The 27,584-nt window shown below is 49.1% G+C and overlaps 2 protein-coding genes across 2 annotated transcripts; one reads left to right on the top strand and one right to left on the bottom strand.

Moving 5' to 3' along the window:
* Positions 1-1,292: 1,292 nt before the first annotated feature.
* On the bottom strand, positions 1,293-7,188 carry LOC310814357 (transmembrane protein 151B; the record flags this gene model as incomplete). The annotated part of the gene is made up of 2 exons (XM_083683732.1): positions 1,293-2,963; positions 7,075-7,188. The coding sequence occupies 2 exons, from the start codon at positions 7,186-7,188 to the stop codon at positions 1,293-1,295; spliced, it is 1,785 nt and encodes a 594-aa protein (XP_083539858.1).
* A 1,101-nt stretch (positions 7,189-8,289) lies between these two features.
* On the top strand, positions 8,290-25,036 carry rpap1 (RNA polymerase II associated protein 1). Its single transcript, XM_083683615.1, has 25 exons — positions 8,290-8,383; positions 8,928-9,122; positions 9,556-9,704; positions 10,123-10,218; positions 10,475-10,661; positions 10,856-11,032; positions 11,422-11,712; positions 13,073-13,188; positions 13,314-13,412; positions 13,547-13,648; positions 14,333-14,500; positions 14,952-15,131; positions 15,395-15,529; positions 16,067-16,237; positions 16,713-16,870; positions 18,260-18,430; positions 18,651-18,846; positions 19,296-19,405; positions 19,664-19,859; positions 20,102-20,251; positions 20,689-20,831; positions 22,153-22,927; positions 23,508-23,684; positions 23,821-23,877; positions 24,187-25,036. The coding sequence occupies exons 2-25, from the start codon at positions 8,930-8,932 to the stop codon at positions 24,337-24,339; spliced, it is 4,350 nt and encodes a 1,449-aa protein (XP_083539741.1). The 5' UTR covers positions 8,290-8,383; positions 8,928-8,929; the 3' UTR covers positions 24,340-25,036.
* Positions 25,037-27,584: the final 2,548 nt, after the last annotated feature.

The following is a 27,584-nucleotide window of genomic DNA, read 5'->3' as shown; positions in this document are numbered from 1 at the left end:
ATTGCAGCAGGCAGAAAAGATCTCCTATAGTGCTCCTTAGTGCAACGTGGTTGTAATAATCTGTTGCTAAAGGAGCTTCTCTGCTCTGCCACAGTGTCATGTAGGGGATGGGAGGGATTGTTCATGATGGCCAGGAGTTTGGTCCTCATCCTCCTATTGGCCTCCTCCTTCACAGTGTCCAGACACCGAAGACAGAACCAGCTTTCCTAATAAGCTTGTTCAGCCTCTTGGCGTCACCTTCCTTGATGCTGCCCCCCAGCATACCACCACGTACAGCACTACACTGGCCACCACTGACTGGTAGAACATGTTCTGCATGTACAGCAGCACACGCCAAAGGACCTGAGCCTCCTCAGAAGATAAAGCCGGCTCTGGCCCCTCTTGTACAGGACATCTGTGTTACCAGTCCAGTCCAGTTTATTGTCCAGGTGCACCCCCAGGTACTTGTAGCTCTGGACCACCACCACGTTCTCTCCCTGGATGGAAACAGGAGACAGGGGGACCCTAGTCCTCCTAAAGTCCACCACCATCTCCTTTGTCTTGCTGATGTTGAGTAGCAGGTGGTTCTGCTCACACCACTCAACAAAACTGTCCACCAGTCCTTTGTACTCGGTCTCCTGGCCTCCACTGACACATCCCACAGCAGCAGAATCGTGCATGAAGTCTGAGGTGTACAGGGTGAAGAGGAAGGGAGCCAGAACTGTCCATTGGGGGGCACCCTATAATCACTGCATTGTGAGCTTGTCATTGAATGGAAAACCAAAAACCAGCCCTTTATTTGACTCACAATCATATCTTCAGCTGCAGGACGAGAGCATATCAGGGGAGGCTGGTGGAGGTAGGAATCGGAGGACAGGCCCATTGTAATGCATGGAATGAGGAATGGTATCAAATATGTGTTCATGGTTTGATACCATTCCTCATTCCGTTTCATGCATTACAGTGAGCCTGTCCTACGATTTCTACCTCCAACAGCCTCCACTGATATGCTCTCGCCTACCAATGTGTTCAGATTCATATACTGTAGCACACACTAGACAGACAGAACTGTTCACACAATAACATTACTGAATTAGTTCTGTGATTGGTTAAAAAGTGATTCTCTACCACCATTTTCAAAGAGGCAGTCTATGTGAATGGGACCATACCACCCAGACACAGTGTGAGACCCACTTCCAGTGCAGTCTATAGATTAGTGTCGTCCATCTTTAGTGTCTCACTCCTAGACCTCCCATAAGCTCTCAGTGGGAATATACTGCTCCCTAAATCATCCAAAAGAGTCTCTCTGACTCTCAAAGTGAGGTCTCTAGGCAGCAGGACCCCCGGCGTACATAATACCTCCGCACATCCGTAGTGTCCCCCCCTGGCTCCCCGCCGCCGCACCCCTCGGGGCGGTGCACGATGAGGACGGGGAAGAATCGAGCGTCCCGGTAGGTGGGCGGGCTGTCGTTGAGGGCCAGCTGGCTGGAGTAAGAGCGGCAGCACTGTTCGTCGGCGCAGCAACGGTCCGTCAGGGTGCTGCTGCGGCTCCGCCACAGGCCCACGGTGCGCCGGGAGCCATACATGCGGCAGAGCGAGAACCGCGACGTGTCCAGGGAGAGGCGGGAGTGGAAGGCGTGGCGGGAGAAGATGGAGGAGCAGCTGGAGCTGGTGGTGGTGGTCCGTCTCCTCCGCCCCCCTCCTCCTCCTCCTCCTCCTCCCCCTCCTCCTCCTCCTCCAGTTTCCTGGAGCTGACAGCAGTGCTCACAGTCCTGGACCAGGGTCCCATAGCTCTGGGCCGGGCCTACGCCTTGGCTGCCTAGGAGGAAAGAGTTAGAACCCACAATGATGTCATCACCCCCTGTTCTAGAATCAATGGTTCTAGAATCGGAATCCCCCAGGTTCAGGAGCATGGCCTCTGAGTAGCTGGGGATGAGCTGGCGGTTAGAGCGTATGTGCCACTCCAACTCAGTGCTGTCCACCGTGTCGACCCTGGGGAGGCCGCTCCTGATGGGGGCCTCCTCCTCCGTAGGAGAGGGGCTGCTGTGGCTGTACTCCAGGCCAAACAGCTTCTCCACGTGGTAGTGGACAGAGGCTGTGTGGTACTCTATCAGGACTCTCAGAGGCCAAGAGAGCATCAGCAGGGCAGCCAACCAGAAGGCCACCTGGGAGGTGTACCAGGGTAGATGATCGGGGTCCACGTAGGCGATCAGGTGCTCTTTAAAGTCCACGTTCTTCAGCTGCATCCCCTCCCTCGCCTCCATGTAGTCATCCAGACCCTCGATCTCGGAGAAGAACCTGGCGCGCTGGTTGAGGTAGGCATTCTCCGGACCGGCTCCGGCGAAACTGAAGCACTTGGTGAAACAGAGCCGCGTGGCCGAGTGTCCATCCAGCCCCTGCAGGTCCCGCGACACATCCCTCATCCCGCAGCGGCTGAAGTCAAACTCCCCCTCGGCCACGTGTGTGTTGACCCGCTCGTGGTACACTTGCGTGGTGGTGTAGGCGTCCCCATTACGATAGCGGGTCACCTGTCGGCTCCTACGGACAAAATGGTAGCTGATGGCCTTCCACCAGACACGGGGCCGGGCCTGGCGCATCCTCAACACCCTCTCATACACACTGTCCACATCCGCCTTGCTCTGGAGCTCGGTGCGGGCGCGGCAGTGCCAGCATTCCACCAGGTACACAGTGTATAGCATCAGCAGGAAGGCCAGGGGAATGTAGACATATCCGTCGGCGCAGGGGCTGTCGTGGTAAATCATGGAGCGGCCTCCCCCGCCCATGCCCGCCCCCCTGAGCGAGGAGGAGATGGAAGACGTCAGGGAGGAGGTGACGGATGGGTCGAAGCTGAGCTTGGTGACCCGGGTGAGCTGGCACCAGGCCAGGGTGCCCAGACAGCTGTACATGAGGAGGGACAGCAGCAGGCAGCGCCAATGGGACTCTCGGCACACACAGGCACTCAGGGACTGCTTCACTGGCCTCTGCTGCAGAGAGAGAGAGAGATGGGGAAGAGAGAGAGAGAGAGAGAGAGAGAAAAAGGCAGGGTGAGATAAAAGGAGAGGAATGAGGTAGAGAGAGTGAAACAAGGGGGCAGAGAAGGAGGGATTGAGGAGGGGAGAGGGCGAGAGAAAGGGAGAGAGGGAAAGAGAAAGAGAAAGAAAAAGGACAGTGAGGAGAGAAAGAGGGAGAGAAAGAGGAAAGCTTACATACACTAATTTTCACAAGATAGTTGTGAATGACAAATGGCTAAATTTAAATAGCCCTTAGCAAAGGCTTTAGGATGATTAACAATAGTTGGAGCACACTGGTTGAAGCAGTTCTTCAGGCTAGGCTACCTCTAATGAATGTACAGCAGTTTCTTAGACCCTGTCAAAACCCACTTTGAAAAATGAACAAAGCTCATTTTCATTAATTGATTAAAATCTAGCTCTCTGGTTCTTCAAACATTACAAAATATACAAGGATGCATGATAGATGCTGTATTGGAATGTATAATGAACGTTGTGTAGAACTGGACCATACCAGTGGAGGCTGACGGAGGTAGAAATCGGAGGACAGGCTCATTGTAATGCATGGAATGAAATGAGGAATCGTATTAAACACGTGTTTGATACCATTCCCTCATTACGTGCAATGCATAACAATGAGCCTGTGCTCCAATTTCTACATCTGCTAGCCTCTCCTGGTCTATACTGTATGTATTTAATGTTCATACAGGCAAAGGGGTTTGTTTTTAAGAGTGAAGAAAACAACCATGTACCATACATTATTGAGCCATAAGAAGCAGAATGTGAACAGACGAAAACTGAGCACACATGAAAGAATCCCAAAACGAGAAATGATTTCATTGCTTTAGGCTCTTAAAACCCAAATTAGCTTGATGTAGCTGTAATCTCCTGAGCTTTTAAAACTCTCAACGTACAGTAAATCAGGCTGGATCATGACCATGTAGCTCATTTGAATTCAATTAATAAGACTACATGTTGCACAGTAGAAACTAGCAACTGACGATCCCACTCAGGTCTGTGTGCCACCTGAACAGGTCCCCTATCCCCTAAGACAGCTCACTACTGTATTTTCATACTTACCATTTGCATCAGGGGAGGTTGGTGGAGGTAAACATTGAAGGACAGACTCATTGTAATGCATGGAATGGAAGAAGGAATGGTATCAAACAATCGGTATCAAACATCTGATTTTTACCTCCACCAGCCTCCCCTGATTTGCATCTACTGTGTATACAATTCTCCAATGCCTTTAACAATATGACATCAGACCTCTACTAAAATAAACATGCTATTTTTAATTCCAGCACAGCAGAATCAAACCCAGGTCAGTGGGCTACACATGGTGTCTGTGCCCTGCAGGCCTACGCTGGCCTAGTCTTTATCAGTGTCCAGTGGAGAGCTCGGTGCAGCAGCCCTGGCCCAGTCTGTCCTGGCATCTTCAAAAGTGCTCACATTTGCACAGCTGACTGCCAATGAATTTCTCCTTTTCAGCAGAGAGGCTTTTCTCCCAGAGCTGCTCTCTCTGCCGTTCCTGTACAATGATTATAGTACAGGAGAGGCTTGTGGAGGTCAGAGGATGGGCTCATTGTAATGCATGGAATGGATGCATGGCATGGAAACGTGTGTTTGATACCATTCCTTATTCCATTCCATGCATTACATTGAGCCCGTCCTCCTATTTTTGCCTCCACCAGCCTCCCCTGTTATAGTACTATCCTGTGTGTGGAGAAGAAACAACTGGTTAGAGAAGGTGTTGTTTTTCCCCCTTATGTAGTAAGAAAACGTGATGTTTTGGCCATCATTTCAACTCGTGGAGGTGGAGGTGTGATGATATTGACATTGTAAAATGGAAATCAGGGGAGGCTGGCGGAGGTAGAAATCGGAGGACGGGCTCATTGTAATGCATGAAATGGAATGAGGAATGGTATCAAACACGTGTGTCCCAATAGTCTCTCCTCTATTCCTTCTATTCCTCTGTCTTCACTTCCTTCTCAAAATGCATTGGATGAGATATCTAAGGGGAGGGGCCTTGGATCTCCTCCTCCAATGCAATTTGAGAAAAAAAGTGAGGAGAGAGCATGTGAGGAATAGAGGAGAGACAGTTGGGACACACCCCCAGATGTGTTCTATTCAGAGAGAGCCAAACCAACAACCAACCAGCCATGAGGATCAGCTGAGGTCACAGAGAGCCAAACCAACAGCCCACCAGTCATAAAGATCAGCTGAGGTCAGAGCCAAACCAAAACCAAACCAGCCATGAAGATCAGCTGAGGTCACAGAGAGCCAAACCAACAGCCCACCAGTCATAAAGATCAGCTGAGGTCAGAGCCAAACCAAAACCAAACCAGCCATGAAGATCAGCTGAGGTCACAGAGAGCCAAACCAACACCCAACCAGCCATGAAGATCAACTGAGGTCACAGAGAGCCAAACCAACCAGCCATGAAGATCAGCTGAGGTCACAGAGAGCCAAACCAACACCCAACCAGCCATGAAGATCAGCTGAGGTCACAGAGGAAAGGTCAGTGCCACCTCATAGAATTCACCTGTCTATTTATGGAAACATTTCATTCACCTGACGCACAGTCAGCAATGAAGAGCTCTCTTGATCCATGTGAACCTCTGGAAAACCACATACATCTATACTCTTAAATTAAAAAGCATCTTTAATGGAGGGTCTCATGTGAAAGTGTAATTTTGTCTCGGACTGTGTCTGGGTTAGACTGCCACTAACTCAATATGTTAGTGGTTCAGATCCAGATGGTTGTGAACTAAACTAGCTTCGCCACAGTGGTCACACAGAAAGGGCTGACTCAGACCAGACATGGATAACAATACAATCCAGGCATTGATCACACAAGTCAAATATAGCATTGACTTTGGACCACCTCTTTCATACAGAGGGGGAGGGGGAGGGAGGAGGGGAGGGGGTGAGGCAGTCCTCATCCTCAACACAACAATCCATTACCTCTGGGGCTCTCTGACAGTGGACTTGAAGTTCAAAACAACTCCCTTTGTCATTTTACGGTCTGTCTCTCCTCGAAGCTATGTTTCACGGTAAGCTGCACACAGTCAATTCCCCAGATGAAATCACTGTAATTACAGCATGGCAGACAGACTGCCATGGAGGTACACCTCACAGAGGACTGACTGAATACACATCATTACTGAGCACTTAAAGCAAGTTCACATTTCTGTACCAGACATGACCTATCTACTATAGCAAGCCTATACCAATGAGTTGAGAGCATTATCAAAGTAGACCTGTATCATCTTTGACATACGGAACAGTTTTACATGTACGTATAACCAACTGGGTTCGAACCCGGGAAGCCTGAGACATGTGGTCGCTTCTCAAGCTAGTGCCTAGGCTTTAGCTCAGCAGGCAAACAGTCTTGTGGCACCCAGGCATTTACTGTATATCAGTGGCCAATGGCCCTACAGAAGCCTATAGGCCCCCCCATCATGCTGCTTATGACTTCAGCAGTGTTGGAGCATTGATATGCTCAGCAGTACTCTGGCTCTATGGAGTAGAACACAGCAGCGTTCCATCGGTTCCGTCACCTGGACTTCTAGAATTAGAATGCCATAGAATTAGAATCATGCATTTGGATTACCTCTGAGCAACTATGAAATGTGATAGAATCAAATAACCCCTATACCCTACAGAAGGGCTATGATATCATTCTGCTAGTAGTGAATCAATTGTAGTGATTCCATTAATAGACCCCAGAGAACAGTGGATATGATTTTGCGGTGTACCCAGTTTCAGTCAGTATGCAATTTCCTCTATTTGGTGAATTGCAGAGGACTCAAATAGACATTGGATAGATAACAATCAATAAGATATACCACATAAATCCATGCAGAATTTATTGTGAACATTTTCTGCAGAGGCTATGGCATGCACTTGTTTGCACTATTGAAACAGTAGCCTAATCTTACATCAAATATGAAACTAGTAGTACAGTGGCTCAGTTTGAGCCACACACATGAATATGTGGCCCCTACAATGCTGGCATGACATTCCAATCATCGACTGCATAAAACCGCACACACACAGAAGTGTTGCGCTGTCTGACTCTCACCTCCTCCAGCACATCAACGCTAACCGGCGCATCCGCGTCCTCCTCAGCATCATTCGGGGTGCTGGGCGCTGTGTCTTCCGCAGTGGTATCAGTTTCCAAATCGGGGGAGAACATGCTGCTGTCTTGACATGGCAGAATCAAGCCTGAGCTTCCCCGTAGTACAGTACCGCTCTTTTATCTCGTCCCCCCCTCTCTCTCTCTCAGCGGCAGATCATCTGGGCTGGAGCCAAGAGGAATGGGGATCCCGCCGCGCCGCTCTAGGTGTTCCCACCGCTTGGACCCGGGGGGGCGGGGACGATTTGACCGCAGAGCCTTGTCGATACATTAAAAAATAAATAAAAAAAGATAGAAGAGACAGAGAGTTGCTTTAAGCGCGCATCTATAACAAACATGTGCGCGCCTCGTACGAGGACGAATGACCTACCGACATAGGGTAGATGTTAGGTCACACAGCATGCAGAAAAAAAATAATGACAGAGTTCAGCAAAATGATTGATGCATTTGTCCGATAGTGTCAGGCCAGGCCCGGGGGGTGGGTTTCTGTGTGTGTGTGTGTGTGTGTGTGTGTGTGGGTGTGGGGGGGGGGGGGGGGGGGATCCCATAGCCACCGCCGGCCTTGGATGGTGTGCAAGTAGCCTATCTATCACATCCGCATTTCCTCCGTGAATAGAATACTTGCAACACTAGGCTTTTAATTTTGGCCTCTCAGACCCTTCTTTATTAAACCACATTCAGTTTGTCGCACTTGTCCTTACATCAGAAGATAATAAACGCCAGACTCCTCCGCGCAGGCAATCCATCGTCTGGCACCACATGTCGTCTGCAGCCGGCAGCGCTGTCCGTGGTGCTGGATGAGGTGATCATGCTGTTTCCCGGGAGAATCGTTGCACTTGAACACGTCAGAGCTATGGTCTGGGCTAAGTCCTCATCCTCGAAGTAGGCTTAAGTATGTATTCCATAATACAAATATGCCTTCATCATCATCAGCATCATCATCTTCATCATCACCATCATCTTCATCATCATCATCATCATCTTAATTATCATAATCATCAATATCAATATTGCATTTTTTTATTGTCTAAAAAACAAAAAATCGGTTTACATCGGGACAAGGGGTGATGTGCAACTTGTCCAACTAGTATAACCAGAGCTCTTATTGCGTGTAACACTGGACTTTTATTTTGAAGGCGCTACTATTGGTGTCACAGGAAATACGTTCCCCCTGTCAGTGTGGCATGAGTTTTCGGAGCTGTCACATTGTTTGCACAATTCTGTGAATTATAATCCATAGGATTCCTTACTGAAGGTGAATATTCGTTAAACACCTATTTAAACATAAAAGGACTTGAATGTAGCGTGTGTTATTTTGGGCAGAAGTAGCTGATTGCAATGGTTCCCCTGATAAACGCAGTCCATCTGTAGCTTGCTAGCTAATGTTTGATGCTGCTGTATCTCCGTGGCTATCTATCTAGATTCTAGACTAGCTAATGCATGTTATTTATTGTAATAACTGGCGACAGCACATTGCAATGACGAGCTACTCTGATAAATCTGTAAGTCTGGTTGTCAAAATGTGGCTATTAACGGTATCTAGCTTGACTTGACATCCAGGTGGTTGCAAACAATATCAGTTGATGGTGTGGACACTTGCTTACTGTTTGATACAACAACAAGAACAACTGTAAATGATAGATATTATCGTTTAGTATTTTATAATGTACCACGATGTTGACAGACAGTCAAATGTCATTGTCTAACATTATTCATCACCTTATGTTCGGTGTGTTTTATGAAATACATTGCCATGGAATATTGTTGACATGCATGAACGTGATTGACCGTCTGTACAGGGATGTTCCGGCGCCCCAAGCCCACTGACTCTGAGGCGGACCTCCTCCATGAGCAGGAGAAGTTTCTGGCCTCAGGGACCCCCTCCACGGTCAAAGTGGTCCGGCGACCTGACAAGAGGAGAGGAGAGCTGGGAGGAGCAGTGGGAGACTCGGAGGGGTCTCCAGCAGGCCAGAGAGATGTCATCAACATGCCAGGTTCATATTAACTCAGTCTGTCATACTGGATGTCAAGATCGATCATATATGTAGCAAGTTAAATCAAATGAAACTGTATTAATGTGGCACATTTCCTATGCAGATCCAATACAATTTTCAAAAATAATAATAATAAGTGTATGTCTCTGTGTCGTTATAGATCTTGTACCTAGACACCTCAATGTGTGGATAGTGGATTGTGTATGGAGCAGGGGAGGCTGGTGGAGGTAGAAATCAGAGGATGGGCTCGTTGTAATGCATGGATTGAAATGTGAAATGGTATCAAACATGTGTTTGGTAGCGTTCCTCATTCCATTCCATGCATTAGAATGAGCCCCGTCCTCTGATTCCTACCTCCACCAGCCACCACTGGTATGGAGCCTGAGCAAAATCTGCCGGTGGATAACATGACGCTGTTCATCTTTTGCTTTAGATCTCCCAGATGAGATGCCCTCTCTGACCCCAGCTCTCCCTAAGAAGTCTCGCTTCAAAGCGGATCACGTCCGCTTCGAGGATGAGGACCCAGCAGAGAGGCTGGACAGACACGACACTCACGTCAGTGCTGTGCTCTCCAAGATCATTGTGAGTCACGCCAGAGATTATCTATATATGGTCATACTTCCTCAATCATCTAGCCCAGTGTTCGTCAACTCCGGTCTGCAGGGTGGAGACCCTCAGCTCAGGGTGTGCACATTTTTGTTCTAGACCAGCACTCAGTAACACACCTTCAGCTGATGAAAAAGCCCGATCATCAAGTCATTGATTACTTGAATCAGGTGGGTTAGTGCTGGGTTGGAACAAAAATGTGCAACCCTGTGTGGTCCCCAGGACAAGACTAAGAGCCAGTCAGGTTGAAACGTTGTCCATTCAATATATTATTCACTTTTGTCAGCAGCAACCAGTGTGCAGATTTTCTTAATGCTTTTGTCTGGTCATGCATTTCCACATCTTTATCTCAAGTTGAAATTCCTCTCTTCTCCTCTGTGTGGCCCTCCTATAGGAGAGGGATACCAGCTCTACCTCAGTCTCCCCACCAACATTCACAGGCACTGCTTTCCCTAAAGTACTGCACCGTGGCCCTGACACTGAGAGCCAGGTAAGGACTCAGTTACGATAATGAAACGATATTGCTATTGTGGATGTAGACGGCTTTGTAGACGGCTTTGCCAGAAGTTGAACTATGATCACAGAATGATACTCCACAAGTTGTGGGTGTACTTTTGTTGTTTTATTTTATTTTATTTTACAGTTTTTTAAATGTATTTTCCCTGTAAAGCGCATTGTATTGCGTCTGTGTATGAAATGTATATAACGTTTGATTTGAATTCAAACTATGCTCTCCCTCTGTGCAGGTGCAGGTTCCAACTGGTGGGAAAATGAGCCTCTTTGCTCGTCAGATCTCAGCTCAGAGACAGAAGGAAGGGGAGGCACCATTACACTCTGCCGCAGCAGACAGAGGTCAGACACCTGGAAACAAGCTGGTGAACCTCCCTCCTGAGTCTGCTATGGAGATGGATCAACTGCCCTCTAGCTCTGACAGTAAGTATCAATTAGAATGCACTCATTTCATAAAGGGCAAATGTAGGTCTATCTACTTCTAGGGCCTTAATTGGCTTTCACTGAATTGACTACTGTCCTCTCTCTCTCTCTCTCTCTCTCTCTCTCTCTCTGTCTCTCCCCCCCCCCCCCCCCTCCTCCTCCTCCACCCCCCTCCTCCACCCCCCTCCTCCAAGGCAGCAGTAGTGCAGCAGCAGCAGTGGGGGGTCCCAGGCTGATCTCAGGGCAGGGTCTGGGGGGGCCAGGCAGTACGGTAGAGTCCATGAGGATCCACCAGGAGAACCAGGCCAAGCTCCAGTCCATGTCCCAGACCCAGATCCTGGAGGAGCAGCAGAAGCTGATGGCTCAGCTAGGTACTGGAAGATCACACGCCTTTCTCACCATAACGCTTTGAATGAGAATACACACAAGATTGTCTCTCTTTTTTCCATACACAATGTATTAGGTCCGGTTTCATCCCTCAAGCCTTCTCAATAAAACTAAATGATTCCATTAAAAAAAAAAGAGAAGAAAATGACACACACATAAATGTTTATTTATATGAACCAGGAGAAATCAATTTATTTATTTATTTTAATATGTTTTTAGGGCATTTCTGCTTTAGGTGAACTGGTACAAGCAGGCTTCTCAATAACACCGTCCACAATCTCAGAAAAGATGCTAAACTACATTTGAGGCTTTATTAGCTTTTAGAGTGTTGCTCTGTGTCTGATATGAGCCTAATGGCACTTCTGCTTCTCAGATCCCCGGCTCCTGAGCTTTGTCAAGTCCCGCAAACAACAGAACGCCCCGGCCTCTGTCCCGGCCTCTGCACCGGCCTCTGCCCTGGCCTCTGTCCCGGCCTCTGTCCCGGCCTCTGTCCCGGCCTCTGTCCCGGCCTCTGTCCCGGCCTCTGTCCCGGCCTCCGCCCCGGCCTCCACCCCAGCCTCTGCCCAGAACATCACCACAGAGACAGACACCAAGAGGCCAGGGCTGGATCCTCTGGAGGTGGAGATGACGAGGGAGGAAGAGGAGGAGCCACAGCCAATCAAAGGTTGTGTATGTGTGTGTGCCTGCCTGTGTGTGTGTGTTTTTGTGTGTTTGTGCGTTCGTGTGTAGGTAGGGCTGAGGTCCAATATTCCACTTCTCCCAGAAGTGTGCACTCACTCACGGATTTAGAAACATTGGATTGGTTTAAGCACGACTAAGGAGCTTCACTCTTAGTCTTTAACTCCCTGAGAGGGCATGAACAACTGGGAGACACTTGGGAGAGTACAGTACACTTTGAGGTAGAGAACCGGACTGCAGCCCAAAAGAGCTTGCCTAGTCTGCACAATCAAGACCAGGCAGTGCACCTGGATGACTGCCAACACTGTCCCTCCCTCCTCGCTTCTAATTACACAACTAATATGGTATTGCAGAATAAGAAGCCTTGGCCTGGGCTTCGTGACTAGAATACCAGAGCTGATCATCGATTTCACTCTGTCTGATTAGCAGAGAGCCAGCCAAGCCAGAGCCAGAACCAGAACCTGGGCCCGGCCCAGATCCACTCTGGGTAATGGAGATGGTAGGGACAGCTCAGAACATACTGTATGAACAGAGTCAGCGTGTCAAAGAGTAATGGTGGTGTGATGGCTGCTGGACCACTCTCTGTGTGTGTGTGTGTGTGTGTGTGTGTGTGTGTGTGTGTGTGTGCGCGTGGGGGGGGGGGGGAGTGTTTATTTTTGTGTGCGCGTGCACTTGTAGTTTCTGGACCACTGTGTGTGTGTGTGTGTGTGCGCACGTTTAGCTTCTGAACCACTGTGTGTGTGTGTGTGTGTGTGTGCGTGCGTGCGTGCGTGTGTGTGCCTGCCTGACTGCAGTATCAGGATAGACAGCACTGCCTGCTCTGCTTTTATTCCTCATTAGAGTGATTAGAGAGAAGTGTTAGGAACTGATGTCGATGAAGGCATTAAGAGTTCCCCAGAAGCCTGAGAGGAGGGCTTCGGGTTTACATCCTTGATTTGGGACTCATAATTGGGCTCTTAAGATCCTTTGTTTGCTTTCTTGTTTAACTTGTTGAGTATTTTACGAATCGTTTTACTGCAAATGAGCTGTCATGATGTTTTATGTTTTTCTACGCAGAGACCGCAGATCGAAACGAGCTGACTGGTGCATTACTATACTTAGGGTGTACATGATCCCTGTCCAATAAGGGAATTAATGAATGAGTGAATCAAATCAATCAATCACGATTGAATGAATGACCATGTGTAGTGCATGATCAGACTGATAAGTGAATGAATGAGCTAATGAATGAATGAATGAGCTAATGAATGAATGAATGAATGAATGAGCTAATGAACGAATGAACGAACGAACAAACGAATGAATGAGTGAGTATACTGATGATGAGTTGTGTTATGTTCTTCCAGAGGAGGATCTGCCTGTCCGGCCCCAGAGGGACTGGGTCCACATGGACAAGCTGGAGCCTGAGAAGCTGGACTGGGTCAGAGACCTGCCCGCTCCCCGGAGGAAGAGCACCAAGATGGTACGTTATCATGCATAAGTGTCGGCCCGGCCCAGAGGGTGTATAAAACTGTCGGGATGCCCTCTGCACAGACATGGAAACATGGTCTCGTCCAATGATAACCTTTCGTTTCTCTGCTCTGATAGGCAATGCAGGCTCGCTTTGACTTCACTGGGACCCTGATCCTGCCCACAGAGGACCTGCCCACCCACCTGGGCCTGCACCACCACGGAGAGGAGCCGGAGGTCAGTAGAGCATTGGAACTCATCTGTCTTAACATCTGCTTTAGCCCTAAACTAGCACGCCTGATTGAGCTGTTTATTGGCAGAAGGAGTGAATGTAACCTGTTGATCACCCTCTCCTCCTCTGTCTTGTCCAGCTGGCAGGCTACTCTCTCCAGGAGCTCTTCCTTCTGTCTCGTAGTCAGCTGATTCAGCAGAGGAGTCTGGCCCTCAACACTCTGGCACACATCCTCACCAAGGTCATACACCATACCGTACCATACTGTACCATAACATACCATACCATACTGCACCATACCATACTGTACAATACCATACCACACCACCATACCATACTGTACCATACCACAACATACACTACCATACCATACCATACCGTACCATACTGTACCATACCATACTGCACCATACCATACTGTATAATACCATACCACACCACCATACTGTACCATACCACAACATACACTACCATACCATACCATACCACACCACCATACCGTACCATACTGTACAATACCATACCACACCACCATACCATACTGTACCATACCATACTGTACCATACTGTACTGTACCATACCACACTGTACTGTACCATACTGTACCATACCACACCATACTGTACTGTACCATACCACACCATACCATACTGTACCATACCATACCATACTATACTGTACTGTACCATACCATACCACACCATACCATACCATACCATCATCATTTAGCTGATCCAGCAGAAGAGTCTGGCCATTGACAATACAATACAATACAATACAATACAATACAATACAATACAATACAATGCAATGCAATGCAAATGCTACACAGGTATGTCTGTGTAGGTGTCTTTATCACAAGACAGTTAAACCCATGTTGACTTTGAAGACCCCTCTCTGTGCTCTCTCTCTCTCCCTGCGTAGGCCCGTGCTGGGGTCTATGCCTCTGCTCTCAGGGGCAGTGTGGTGTCCACTCTGCTGGACGCCGGCCTCCTCTTCCTGCTCCGCTTCTCATTGGACGACAGTGTGGAAGGAGGGATGTCAGCGGCGGTGCACGCGCTCAGAGCGCTCCTGGTCTCCTCAGACGATGAGGTAAGGGGATTCACAGACAGACACACAATTCTAAGTTGACTTTATCCTCTTACAGGCTTAGTGGAATCACAAGCTCCCAAGGGATAGGGGATGATTTGGGATTAAGACACAGAGAGCTGTTTTCACTTGTACCCCAGTTTGGCCCTGTTCTGTGTGGAGAACAGATGGGTAACCTCCCTGTCTGTCTGTCTGTCTGTCTGTCTGTCTGTCTGTCTGTCTGTCCGTCCGTCCGTCTGTCTCTCTATCTCCCTGTCTGTCTCCCTGTCTATCTGTCTGTCCGTCTGTCTCTCTGACCCCCTGTCTGTCCCCCTCCCTCCCTCCCTCGCTCCCTGTCTGTCTCTCCGTCTGTCTGTCTCTCTGACCCCCTGTCCCCCTGTCTGTCTCTCTGTCCCCCTTGTCTGTCCCCCTGTCCCCCTGTCTGTCTCCCTGTCTCCCTCCCCGCTGGTCTCAGGAGTGTCTGGACAGCACGGTGTCATGGTTCCAGGGCCTGCCCTGCTTCCCTCTGCTGCCCTCCGCTCAGGAAGAGGAGGATGAGGAGGACGAGGGGCTGCCTGACATCATGAGAGAGACGGCCAAGGAGAAGGAAGAGAAGAAGACGGATCATGACGTAGCGAGGGATGATGTCGTCAAAGTAATCCTCTTTTCTCTCTTTTTTTCTTCTTCATTTCTTTTTCATGATCTCTGTTTCTGTTTTAAGTTTGTCGTGAGAAATGTATGTTATGATGAAATTAACTAATTAATCATTGAATAAAAGAAGGAAGGAAGGAGTAAATTAATGAATGAAAGGATGAGGATGAATGAATGTATATACTGTACTTTATCAACCTCCAGCGTTGTGTTAATCTGTGTGTGTGTGTGTGTGTGTGTGTGTGTGTGTTTCCCCTTGGATCTCAGGGTCTCCTGAGGATGAAGCTGCTCCCCAGGCTGCGCTACATCCTAGAGGTGGTCCGCCCCTCGCCCCGGGCGGTCCAGGACCTGCTGGAGGTCCTGACCCGCATCGCCCGCCACTCCTCCTCCGCTGCCACCCAGGTAACCTCCTGCACCAGCGTCCTATACGGGCTGTACCGGGCCCTGTCCATAGACAGACATTATACCCATCTGTGAGCCCATCTTAGCTATGACTGAATCTGAGCTCACCCACCAAAACGCTGTATTAGTATCTGTAAATGTATGGGAAGCAGGGTTCTCCCCGAAGAATGGAAGAGTGTTGCTGTGCCATGCTGTGAACTTTTCGTGCCACTATGTAAACATTTCAAGGCAAATTAAACTATATATTTATTTAGTAATGACAGAGTAACTATCTTTGATCGCCAACGACATTGTTGTTAAAAGCGTGAGTGAAAGCGTTAGGATGTTCCTCAGTGAATTCAGTGTTTTAGTGGTATTTTCTGCGCATTTTGATATGAATAAATGCGAGTAGGTTTTGATCATGTAGTCCTGAGGAGAACCCTGGGAAGTAAGTCATTTTGCGCTTGGAGGTTATGTAGGGGATGTTTTATTCACGACCTGGGCTCCCTATGCTTTATTTATTGCCTGTGAGATTAATAAAGTTTGATGTCTCTGTAGGTGTTGGACTGCCCTCGCCTGATGGAGACGGTGATGTCAGAGTTCCTTCCTTGTTCTTGGCTTCTTCCCACCTGTCCCGCCCCCCAGTCTGTGTATGGACTGCCATTGGCCAGTGCCATGAAGCTGCTACGCATCCTGGCAACCTCTGGCAGACACGCCTGTGCCAGACTGGTGAGTGTGTAGCTAGAGCAAGGGAGAGGCTGGTGGAGGTAGAAATCGGAGGACGGGCTCATTGTAATGCATGGGCGGAATGAGGATTGGTATCAAACACACATGCATTACAATGAGCCCATCCTTCCGATTTCTACCTCCACCAGCCTCCCCTGAGCTCGACAGATGGTATTACCATGCCAACCACCTGTTTACTGTGCCGCTGATGAAGTCATAACTTGTCTTCTATTCTGTTCTATTTTGTGACAATAAACCTATTCTATTCTATTGGGTGTATTCTTCTATCCCTCTGTTGAGTTGAAGAAGCTGCTATCTGTAGGCATCTTAGTATGCTTTTTTTATTGAACAAAGTGATGATGGAGTGAATGTATTTCATGTTTTCTGGTTTTATTTGTTTGTTTGATACCCATTAGCCATAACAATGGCAACACCTACTCTCCAGTGAACCCTAACAGTGCTGGTTGTTGGTCCCCAGCTGAACTCTCTGGGGGCGCGGGAGCGTCTGTACCGCCTGCTGGTGCCGGAGCCCAGCCAGCTGCAGCTGGAGCAGGGGGAGGCCCTGAAGGTCAGCACTGAGGCCTACAGGCTGTGGGCTGTAGCAGCCGGCTACGGACAGGCCACCAACATATACATGTGAGTCAGACAGACAGACAGACAGACAGACAGACCATCAACATATACATGTGAGACAGACAGGCAGGCAGGCAGGCAGGCAGGCCACCAACATATACATGTGAGTCAGACAGACAGACAGGCCACCAACATATACATGTGAGTCAGACAGACAGACAGACAGACAGACACACACACTAGCAGACAGGCAGACAGACAGGCAAACAGGCCACCAACACATGCATATGAGTCAGACAGACAGACCAGCAGACAGGCCACCAACACATGCATGTGAGTCAATCAGACAGACAGACAGGCAGGCAGGTAGACAGGCCACCAACATATACATGTGTTTGATACCATTCCTTATTCCGTTCCATGCATTACAATGAGCCCGTCCTCAGACAGACAGACAGACAGCCAGACGGGCCACCAACATAAGCATGTGAGTCAGACAGACAGACTGACAGACTGACAGACAGGCCACCAACATATACATGTCAGACAGACAGACAGACAAACAGACAGACAGGCCACCAACATATACATGTGAGTCAGTCAGACAGGCCTCCAGTCTCACTCCTAGTCCCAAATCAACCCCAGACAGAATGACAGAATGACAGCTGTCGTAAGACAATGCCCCTTGGCACCTCACCCCAGCCAGATAGACAGGCAAACCCCTAACCCACACAAGTTTCAGTCAGCCAGGAGGGACACCTTGATACGTTTTCTGAGCACGCTGTGGTTGGTTTCCTACCAATATCTCTTTCAAAGGGAATGTCTAAGATGGCAGACAAAGATCAGATGACTTTTAGATGATATGTGGGAAGGAAGGCTGTGTCAGCTAAAAGTCTGTTCTTTCATGTAAAGGTCTTATTTGAAGCTTCAAGGGGATTGCTCGCTCTCTGAAGTCTCCCTTAGTGTGTGTCTCACAGTGTAAGCAACAGGGTTGAAACCTGCCCTGCCACAAGACAAGACTGTCAGCCCACAGACATGAAGCTTTTTTTTAATTTATTTTTTTAAATATGTTTTTAGGGCATTTCTGCTTTATTGGGATAGAGACAGTAGAGATTGAGAGGAAGGATGGGAGAGAGAGAGGAGGGATGACATGCAAGATGACGAGAGTCGGAATCGAAATCGAACCAGGAACCTTGCGATGACGTGGTAAGCGCATTAGTGTGCTACGCCACTAAGCGCCCCCGGGGAGGTAGCTTCTTACCTTAGGTCACAGGGAAGGTTAATCATCACGCTCGATTCCTTTACGATATCCGTTAGAAAACGTATATTCTGTTCTGTGTCATTTTGTTCTGTGTCAGACATGTGTAGATATTCACTGAGCCAACGAACCACCTCCATAACAACAACAGCAAAATACATTCTCTTCCCTGTATCTCCCTCTGCCACATCCAGAGACCTGTACCCCGTCCTGGTGAAGGTGTGTCAGTCGGCCCACCGGCCGCGGCCCCCCTCGGACCCCCTGGTGCACCTGGAGCTCCAGAGGATCCAGGCCCTCCTCACCCTGCTCACCCAGGTCACGCACACCGCCGGCTGCCATCAGGAGCTGCAGGCTGGCCTCGTCAGGTAACACTGGCTCTGGAGCTCCGGGCCCTTCACTTTGATTCTACCCTGTCGGTGCTAGTGTGTCCCAAGGAACCGGACAGGTGTAAGAAATACAATCTACTGTAGAGCCGCTTGGTGTGTCCATCATCATATTTCTGCAGTTTTAAAATCTCTCCTGTACTTCTGTCCTTTGCTGTTTTTGCATTGATTTCCATTGACTGATTGATGTTTCGTACTACAGTTCCCAGGGGGCCGAGTGTCCTCCTCCTTCCCCAGTGACGTGGGGTCATGTGACCGGGCTTCAGCCCACCTTGCTGAGCCTGTTGAAGGGCTGTGTGAGGGGTCTGGAGGACCCCACCCAGAGGGAGAGCTGTCTGACGCTGCTGCCTGCCTACCTGCTCTACCTGGGGGCCTTCTACTCCCAGCTCTCCAACCAGGTGAAGACCACACACACACACACACACACACACACACACACACACACACACACACACACACACACACACACACACACACACACACACACACACACACAGTGGTCCAGCAGCCATCACACCACCATTACTCTTTGACATGATGACTCTGTTCATACATAATGTATGACAACACACAACACACCATAGCAGTAACTGCAATGTGAAGATTAACGCCCCTTCCACTTATGCACTTGTGTGGACGTGTGAAGGGCCTAGGGGTTGATTTTGGGTTCAGAAGACCAGGATTTAGTGGAAGCTGGGCATTGAGCTCAAAACAGGTTCTCCTTGTCCAAATTACTTTCACACTGTTCCCCAGTCCCCCCACCCCCTCAAATTCACCCCTGGAAACAGACTGTCAGATTGGTAGTCTATATTGTCTAATATTATGATCTCTCTACCTGCCTTCTCAGAGCTGTTTCAACCCTGTGGAGACACTGCAGGACCTGGAGGTGATGACATCACAGGTGCTCCTCCCCCTGCTGTCCCATGAGGCCGTGCAAGGGCGCATCAACAACCTCAGGTGAGTCTCAGGTACTCAGGGTCTGACTGTGTACACATGGCTGGATGGGGATGTCCTCTCTTCAGTGCTCTCATTCACTTGGGTGCATTCATGACAACATCGAAAAGACAAATGCAAACTTGCTGCTGAGTTGAATCTTCTCATCCTTCATCAAAGTCACATTAATTCTTCTCCAGTGTCCCAAGTTCTGTTGTTAGTGAATATACATCTGTGTTGTCACCCCCCCCCCCCCCCCACCCCCCCCCCCCCTTCCCCTAGGTCCTGCTCAACCGTGTGTAACCCCCAGTCCGGTCGCCCTGGTCCGGAGTCCCTCCCCAGCCTACCTGGACTGGCCTGCCCAGGATGGAGGTCTCGTTTGGGGCTAGCTGCCCCCAGCTCCCCCATCCCTCTCGTCACAGCCCTCTGCTACCTCCTGGACACCATCACCACCATACACAAAGGCCTCCGATGCAAAGTAGGTCCTCAGACTTACTATTTTTACTTGGTTATTAGGGACCTTCCTGTTTGCAGTGTGTTTCTGAGGGGAAAGTAATGCACAGCTGCTGCCATCTAGTGGCTGAATGGATGTACTTTTACTTTGTCCTTTTTACTTGCATTTGTCCATGGATGATTTCAAAGATGTTGAGCTATTCAAATACTTGTACTAGGCAATGGGGTTATAATCTCTCTTCTTTCTCTCTCTCTCTCTCTCTTCAGTTCAGTTCACTGCTCCTGTCAGAGTCCGTGTTGGGGTACCTGCGAGGGTGTGTTCAAGCCAAGCCCACCCTGTCCCACCACACCAGCGCCTGGCTGCTACGTCACGAACACCACTTGATCTTCCTGCTGCTCAGGCTGGCATACAGGCTGGTAAGAGTCTCACTGCTTGTTGTAGCTGTCAGTCTGGCCTAGCAAGACTAGATAGTGTATGGTCTGCTTTCAGTCATTGGGTGTGTGTGTGGGGGGGTGTGTGTGGGTGTCTGTGTGTAGGTGTGTTGGTGTGTGCATTTCAACTATGTCTGGATTTGACTAATTACCTACTCATGATGACTGGGATTGAAAGTTCTTTCACACATTATTTCTGTCATTGTTTTGTTTTTTATAGATATTGATAGTTTACATTACATTACTTAATAATTTACTGTGTGTGTGTGTCTGTCTGTGTCTGTCTGTGTCTGTCTGTGTGTGTGTGTGTGTGTGTGTGTGTGTGTCTGTGTCTGTGTCTGTGTCTGTGTCTGTGTCTGTGTGTTTGTATGTGGGATGAGGTCCAGTATGTAACCCTCTGTCTCTGTACCCTCTGCCCTCAGGTCCCCGTTGACCCTAAAGTGGCGCAGCACGCCTCTCTCTACCACCAGGTGGCGCTCGTCATTCTGCCGTGGCTGCTGCCAGGCAGTGAGTACCTGGCCCACGAACTCATCTCCACCATGATCTTCAACAAGGACCTGATACCGTGAGTCTGCCATTCATGTCTGTCTGTCTCAGGGGAGGCAGGTGGAGGTAGAAAATCGGACTTATTGTAATGGATGGAACTGAATAAGGAATGGTACATTACAATGAGCCCTGTCCAACCAGCCTCCACTGGTCTTCATATACGTAGATGTATTGTAGACTAGTCTAGTATATTTTATTCCATTCTAGTCTAACCTAGTCTATTTTATTCTATTCTAGTCTATTTTATTCTAGTCCAGTCTATTCTAGTCTATAAACCAATAAGTAGTTCTCCTTCAGTCGATCTCCATATGCTCCCAACAAAACAAACCGATACTTCCTGAATTCCTATGCCTTGAAACATTTCCACTTTTGTCAAAGTAGAGACTTTGTTGAGAGACTTTGTTTGTTTTGTCCTCCTTGAATCCTCACTTTCAGCCAGCGTGCTTTCCTCTCAGCCACATGTGTTACATCAGCACAGTACACCAAGCATCAACCGGTTGATCCACGGTCAGAAAAATGTTCTGTTTTATGACAGCGGTGGAGTGGACCGCAGCGGGCATCGTTTTCCAACCGAGCTGCATGAGAGGCTGTTTATTCAGCATCGGGCCCCTAATCGCCGCCATCCATCTTTCTCAAACACATACAGACATACTGTTGCTTTCCTTTTGTATTTGTCTGCGTCTAATTGTTGTGAAGTTAAATGTGAAACAGGTTGGGTAAAGGTTGTGACTATTAAGAGCTTTTGATGTGAAGTACCCCTGTCGCACAACATCAGCTTTCTCTTGGTTAACATTTATTTTATTTATTTATTTATTTATTTTATTTTGTGTGTGTCTTTGCCGTACTAAACAGATGGGTCCACTCTGAACATATGGAAGCTGTCTGGGGACCAGCAGTGGAGGCAGAAATCTGATGATGGGCTCATTGTAATGCATGGAACGGAATGAGGAATGGTATCAAACACAACGTTCTGAACAGAACATTCCGTTCCATGCATTACAAAGAGCCCGTCCTCCGTTTTCGACCTCCACCACCAGCCTACCCTCCTGGGAAACAGTGATAATAGCCCTCTGTCATCTGTCTTTGTCAGTGTTGTTGTTGAGGTTGAGTCCCGTGGCTCTAAATCATTCCCAGCATCATTTCAAAGACTCAAAGGATGTACTACTCCCCATGATAAATGAAGGCTAGCCTTATGAAGGCCCCTTCTTCTGGTGAACACCATTCTCTTTGTCCTCCAGAGAGGGCTGCTATGATAATGTAGACACTATGATAATGTGCTGTATGCATCATTATAACAGGGGCTAGGCTAGCCGACCTTTGACCTTCCTCATGTCTTTCAGAGAGGGCCAGAGCGGAGGCCCAGAGGCCGCCGACCTGTCAGAGCTCCGGCTCCAGGAGGTCTCCTCCCCCTCCACCCCCCACCCCCTAGGCCCCCTCCTCAGGGAGACGTGTGTCCAGCTCCCCTCGGTCCGTGGCTGCTACCTCACCCACCTGGCCCACCTGGAGCCCTCTGTCCTGGCCTCCAGGGACTCCCACCTGGGCCGCACGCCCTGGGTCAACACCCAGCTCCTCCCGGAGCTCTCCGGACCCTCCCTGCCCTCCGACTGGCCCTTCATCCCGCTCATCAGCCTCTTCGAGCGAATGGGGACGTCGGAGGGCGGCGGCCTGCAGGTGGAGGACCTCCCCGCAGGCGCGGTGCAGTCGGTCACACACTGCCTCCAGTGGCTCCTCCTGCTGGAGGTGTGGAGGGAGGAGGCGTTGGCCGTGGTTCTCCCCGTGGCGAAGCTGGCCCGCCTGGTCTGTGTCTTTCTGTGCTCCAGCGACCTCTTCCTGGAGCGTCCGGTGCAGAGGCTGACCTGGGCCCTGCTCCGGCTGCTCATCAGGCCCTCCAGGCTGGATGCGCTGGACCTTAACACCTCCCCTCCGGGCCTGGCCTCCTTCCACGACCTGTACAGCGCCCTGCTGTCCCAGTACGAGGCGGTGTCGTTCGGGGACCCTCTGTTCGGCTGCTTCGTCCTGCTGGCGCTGCAGAGGAGGTTTAGCGCCACATTGAGGCTGGCGGTGTTCGGGGAACATGTGGGGCTGCTGAGATCCCTGGGGGTGTCGCTGGAGCAGGTGAGAGGGACTGGGGGGTGTTTGGGGGCGGGGGTCTGGGTGGGGAGGGGGGGGGGCACAAAGACAGTAGTGTAGGATGACTGTAATCCAGGGGAGGCTAGTGGAGGTAGACAACGGAGGACGGGCTCATTGTAATGCATGGAATGGAATGAGGAATGGTATCGTCCTCGGATTTCTATCCTGCTGTAATCTATCTCAGTGGCGATACAGTATGTCTTGCACCATGTCAAAACATTCAGTTACTATAATACAAGAGAGAGCATTGCATACATTACAGACCACAGTGGCAGTACACCAGAAAGAATGTTGCTCTTTTGAATGTTGACTACCAGTAGGTGGCGCTATGGCGCTCTGGAATGTCTACCTTAGATATTTGTATGAAAAGGTTGACATATAAGAGTCCTCATTTGGTCTCTCTCTTCCTCCCTCTGTCTCTCTCTCTCTCTTTCTCTCTTCCTCTTTCTCTCTCTCTCTCTCTTCCCCTCTCTTCACCTCTATCTTTCCCTCTCTCTCTCTCTCTCTCGCTCTCTCTCTCTCTCTCTCTCTCTCTTCCCCCCCCCCCCCCCCCCCTCTCCCATAGCTGTCCATCCCAGTGGAGAGGTTTACGTCCCCCCCTGAGGACTCCCTCCCTGTGCTGAGGCTGTACTTCAGGGCCCTGGTGACAGGGACACTCAGACACTCCTGGTGCCCTGTCCTCTACACGGTGGCTCTGTGTCACGTCAACACCTTCATCTTCTCCCAGGACGCCGCCTCACAGGTACAAGCACACACACACACACACGCACAAATGCACTCTGTACAAGCACGCACATACACGCACACACACACACACACACACACACAGGTATGCACATAGTGAGTATTAACTGGATCTCTCCTCTCTCTCCGTGCAGCAGGTAGAAGCAGCTCGCCGCAGCCTGCTGAGGAAGACCTACTACCTGACTGATGAGGTAAACGCTTTATCTATCCTCTCTACCCCCTCTCCACTCCTCCTGTCCCCTTCCAAACTACCTTCCATCTCTCCACTCCTCCTGTCCCCTTCCAAACTACCTTCCATCTCTCCACTCCCCCCCCCACCCCTCTGTTCTTTTTTTCTTCACTTCTCCATTTACCACCCTCCATCTCTCCCCTCCTACCCTTCCCACTACCTTCTAGTTTTCCACCCCCCCCTCTCCTCTCCTCTCCTCTCCTCTCCTCTCCTCTCCTCTCCTCTCCTCTCCTAACACCAGTGTATCTGTCTGTCTCTTTCTCCTATCCAGGTGCTGAGAGGGCACCTGTTGCTGTTCAAGCTGCCCCAGCAGCAGAGCTCTGATCTGGGCTTCACCACGTACGAACAGCTGCCTCCCATCCAGGCCCGCAGACTGGAGTGTGTGCTGGGAACCCAGGATGGGAGCGACCGCAAGGGGGACTGAGGAACAATAGACTGAGGGAGGAGAGGAATGAAGAGAAGCTGGAATGTGGAACAAGAAGAGACGGAGAGAGGACAGGAATGAAAGCATGAATGATTGACTGAAAGAGGAGACCTTTGTTCACCCCTGCATAGATCTGATAGCACTGTATAGGTCAATAGAGGCTCGTGGAGATAGAAATCGGAGGACGGGCTCATTGTATTAGATGGAATGGAATGAGGAATCAGGGTTCTCTGCCACTATGTAAACATTTCAGAGCAAATTAAACTGATGTTTAGCAATGATAGAGTAACTATCTTTGATCGTCTATGACATTTTTGTTAAAAGCGTAAGCGAAAGCGTTCCTCAGTCAATTCATCGTTTTGGTGGTATTTTTTTTGCACGTTTTGACATGAATAAACACGATTGGGTTTTGATAATGCATTCCAGCGCCACCTTGTTAAAAAATCCTAGGGAGAACCCTGAGGAATGGTATCAAACACACACGTCCTCTGATTTCTACCTTCACCAGCCTCCCCTGTAAACTGGAGCTTACACATATCCAGTCCAACAGCTGTCTCGAATGACATGCTGCCCTGGTTTTCACTGTAGCTCTATGCCAACCGAGGGGTGCCAGGCCAGGAGAGACTGGTTGCCAGCTGTGAGGAATTTGCGATGCTGTAAAAGTGCCTGGAAGTGTCCATATCCCAAAATATTATTTTTTAATAAATATGCCTTTTGTATGTACTGTACAAGTAACTTGAGCCATTTCTGTGTTTTTCTCAATCCTTTAATCTTTGTAAACGTGCAACACTTTTTTCTTAACCTAACCTAATGTAATGTAGAAATGGATTTGGTGGACTGCCACACACGCACACACACACAGAGAGCACAGCACAGCACGTAATGTTCCGCCTGGCATTCTCCAAATCCAAAAATGAAGTACAAATCATGTCAAATGAGTTTTGTTTTGAAGAATATTACGTTGGCTCCTCTTCAACTGGAATTCTTATTACCCAGACAAACGCAGAGTATTCTGTCTTTACATTGTTAGCATTTAGACACTGCTCACTGTGAAATCCTACTAACTCTCACCAGCGTGGACGACGTTACATTACCATTGAAGCTATTTAACCAGTGCCTGTGTGAAATCAGATTTGGAAAATGCCCACAAGCGGTGTTGAGACAAAGGGAATGTTTGTGTGTTCCAGACTGTGGTAGTTCAGACAAGCCTTTGGTTTGGACGACCGGCTTCACCATATGGTTGAAGTGGCTCCCTTCCTCTCCTCGCCTCCTTTCCTTCATCTGTACTTAAGTGAGACGATTGGACAGAAGAAAACTACATTTCCTTGTAGACGTCAATCATATTGCTTGATTCTTTCATCTATAACCTATATCTAAAACCTAGGATATCAGTGCAGACGTGGCGCAAGAGAGGGTTAGGGTTAGGGTTAGGGTTAGCGAGGAAGCCACTTTAGACTATTGAGATGTGGCCTGGTGTCTGCTCCCCTGATCCATTGGGAATAATGAAGCCTCCTTGTTCGCAGCTTATTAGTCTCCCCATGTGGCTGTGTCTACGCCTGACCCCTAAACCTCCCACCATGTGTTCCCGATATTCACTTTATCTATCTCATCCGTCGCAACACCACACAATGAACGCTCTATGTGAGTATCTGTTTCTTATCCAGTCCTGTTGCTTTTCTATTCTTTTTTTTTTTTTTTTTTTTTTCATCCAGTGATTGTTTGCAAAGCAGGTTTTTCTCACAGCTCCGTGGGCAGGGGTAATATCAAAGCTGGCGCCTCGGCCAATCACGTCCAATAGTTTCTTTCAGACTATTGGACGAGATTGAAAGAAGCTGTGGACGTGCTGAGTCTAGGCTTCGGCTTTGATGCTGCCCATACCCCAGCCTCGTTGGACGTGCTCAGTCTGGACGCCAGCTTTTTGTACTGCCCATACCCCAACCTCGTGGAGACCGTACTCAGTTTCCTAGTTTCGGGAAGCCTGGGGAAATCCTTTGCAGAAAGTAGCTACCAAGGGATGTAAAGCCGTTTGAAATGAGTGAGGCCTTGAGAACAACGGTGTCACTCAGGCGTGAGAACAACGTGATTTAAAGGTATGGTTGTGTGAGACTACCCATACTCATCTCTATCGCTTTCTGAAAATCCTCTCTCTCTCTTTCTCTCTCTCTCTCTCTCTCTGTCTGTCTGTCTCCATCTCTCTTTCTCTCTGTCTGTCTCCATCTCTCTCTCTCTCTCTCTCTCTCTCTGTCTGTCTCCATCTCTCTCTTTCTCTCTGTCTCCATCTTTCTCTGTCTCCATCTCTCTCTCTCTCTTTCTCTATCTCTCTCTTTCTCTCTGTCTGTCTCCATCTCTCTTCTCTCTCTGTCTGTCTCCATCTCTCTCTTCTCTCTCTCTGTCTGTCTCCATCTCTCTCTCTCTCTCTCTTCTCTCTCTCTGTCTGTCTCCATCTCTCTCTCTCTCTTTCTCTCTGTCTGTCTCCATCTCTCTCCTCCTTAAACCCTTCCTGGTTGGTTGGTGGGTTGGTTTCTTGTTTGTTCCCTCAGGAATGCTGGCCGTTCCGTTTGCCAGTCAGGGAAGACAACGGGCACTCCTGTAGGCTCTAATACTGATCACACAGTCCCCCTGCCACCCCAACCCCCCCTCCACATCTGGTCCCCATTGTTCCAGCCTTCCGGCTACCTTATAAAAGCTCCCCCATGCACAGTACAGTACACAAACCCAAATCACTACCTGATACCATATAAAAGAGTCTGAGTTACACAGTGAAAGGCTGTAATGACTATTTCCCAGGGCTATGTACTATAAAAAGAAGAGTGTCTCCACCATCCCCATGCCTTCTGCCCCATCCCGAAACGACCCCTGGCCTCCTCTCCCTAGACACTTCTCATTCCCTCATTCCCATGGCAGACGCCATTCCTGATTCCATTCTATGCATTACAATGAGCCCGTCTTCCCAATTTCTACCTCCACCAGCCAGTATATCTATCCGAACCTCTCAGAACTATACAAGAGCCTCGGGCGAAGGGACTAGGGGTTGTTTCTGGGCCTGTGTCTTTTCACACACACACACACTTACATGACTCCCTGGGCCATGAAGGCTTACGTGTGTTATTGCCTGTGCTGCTATTGCAGAGGGAAATGGTTAACATTCCAAGTTGTATACGTTCCATGGGACAGTTTAACACCTGGCATCGCGACCCTCAATACATTACAGGATAGTTATTGCTCTGCCAGGACATAAGGTATTA

Source organism: Argentina silus (genome assembly GCF_951799395.1).
Source record: "Argentina silus genome assembly, chromosome: 13".
Taxonomy (NCBI): domain Eukaryota; kingdom Metazoa; phylum Chordata; class Actinopteri; order Argentiniformes; family Argentinidae; genus Argentina; species Argentina silus.
This window is presented reverse-complemented; position numbering and strand designations above follow the sequence as displayed.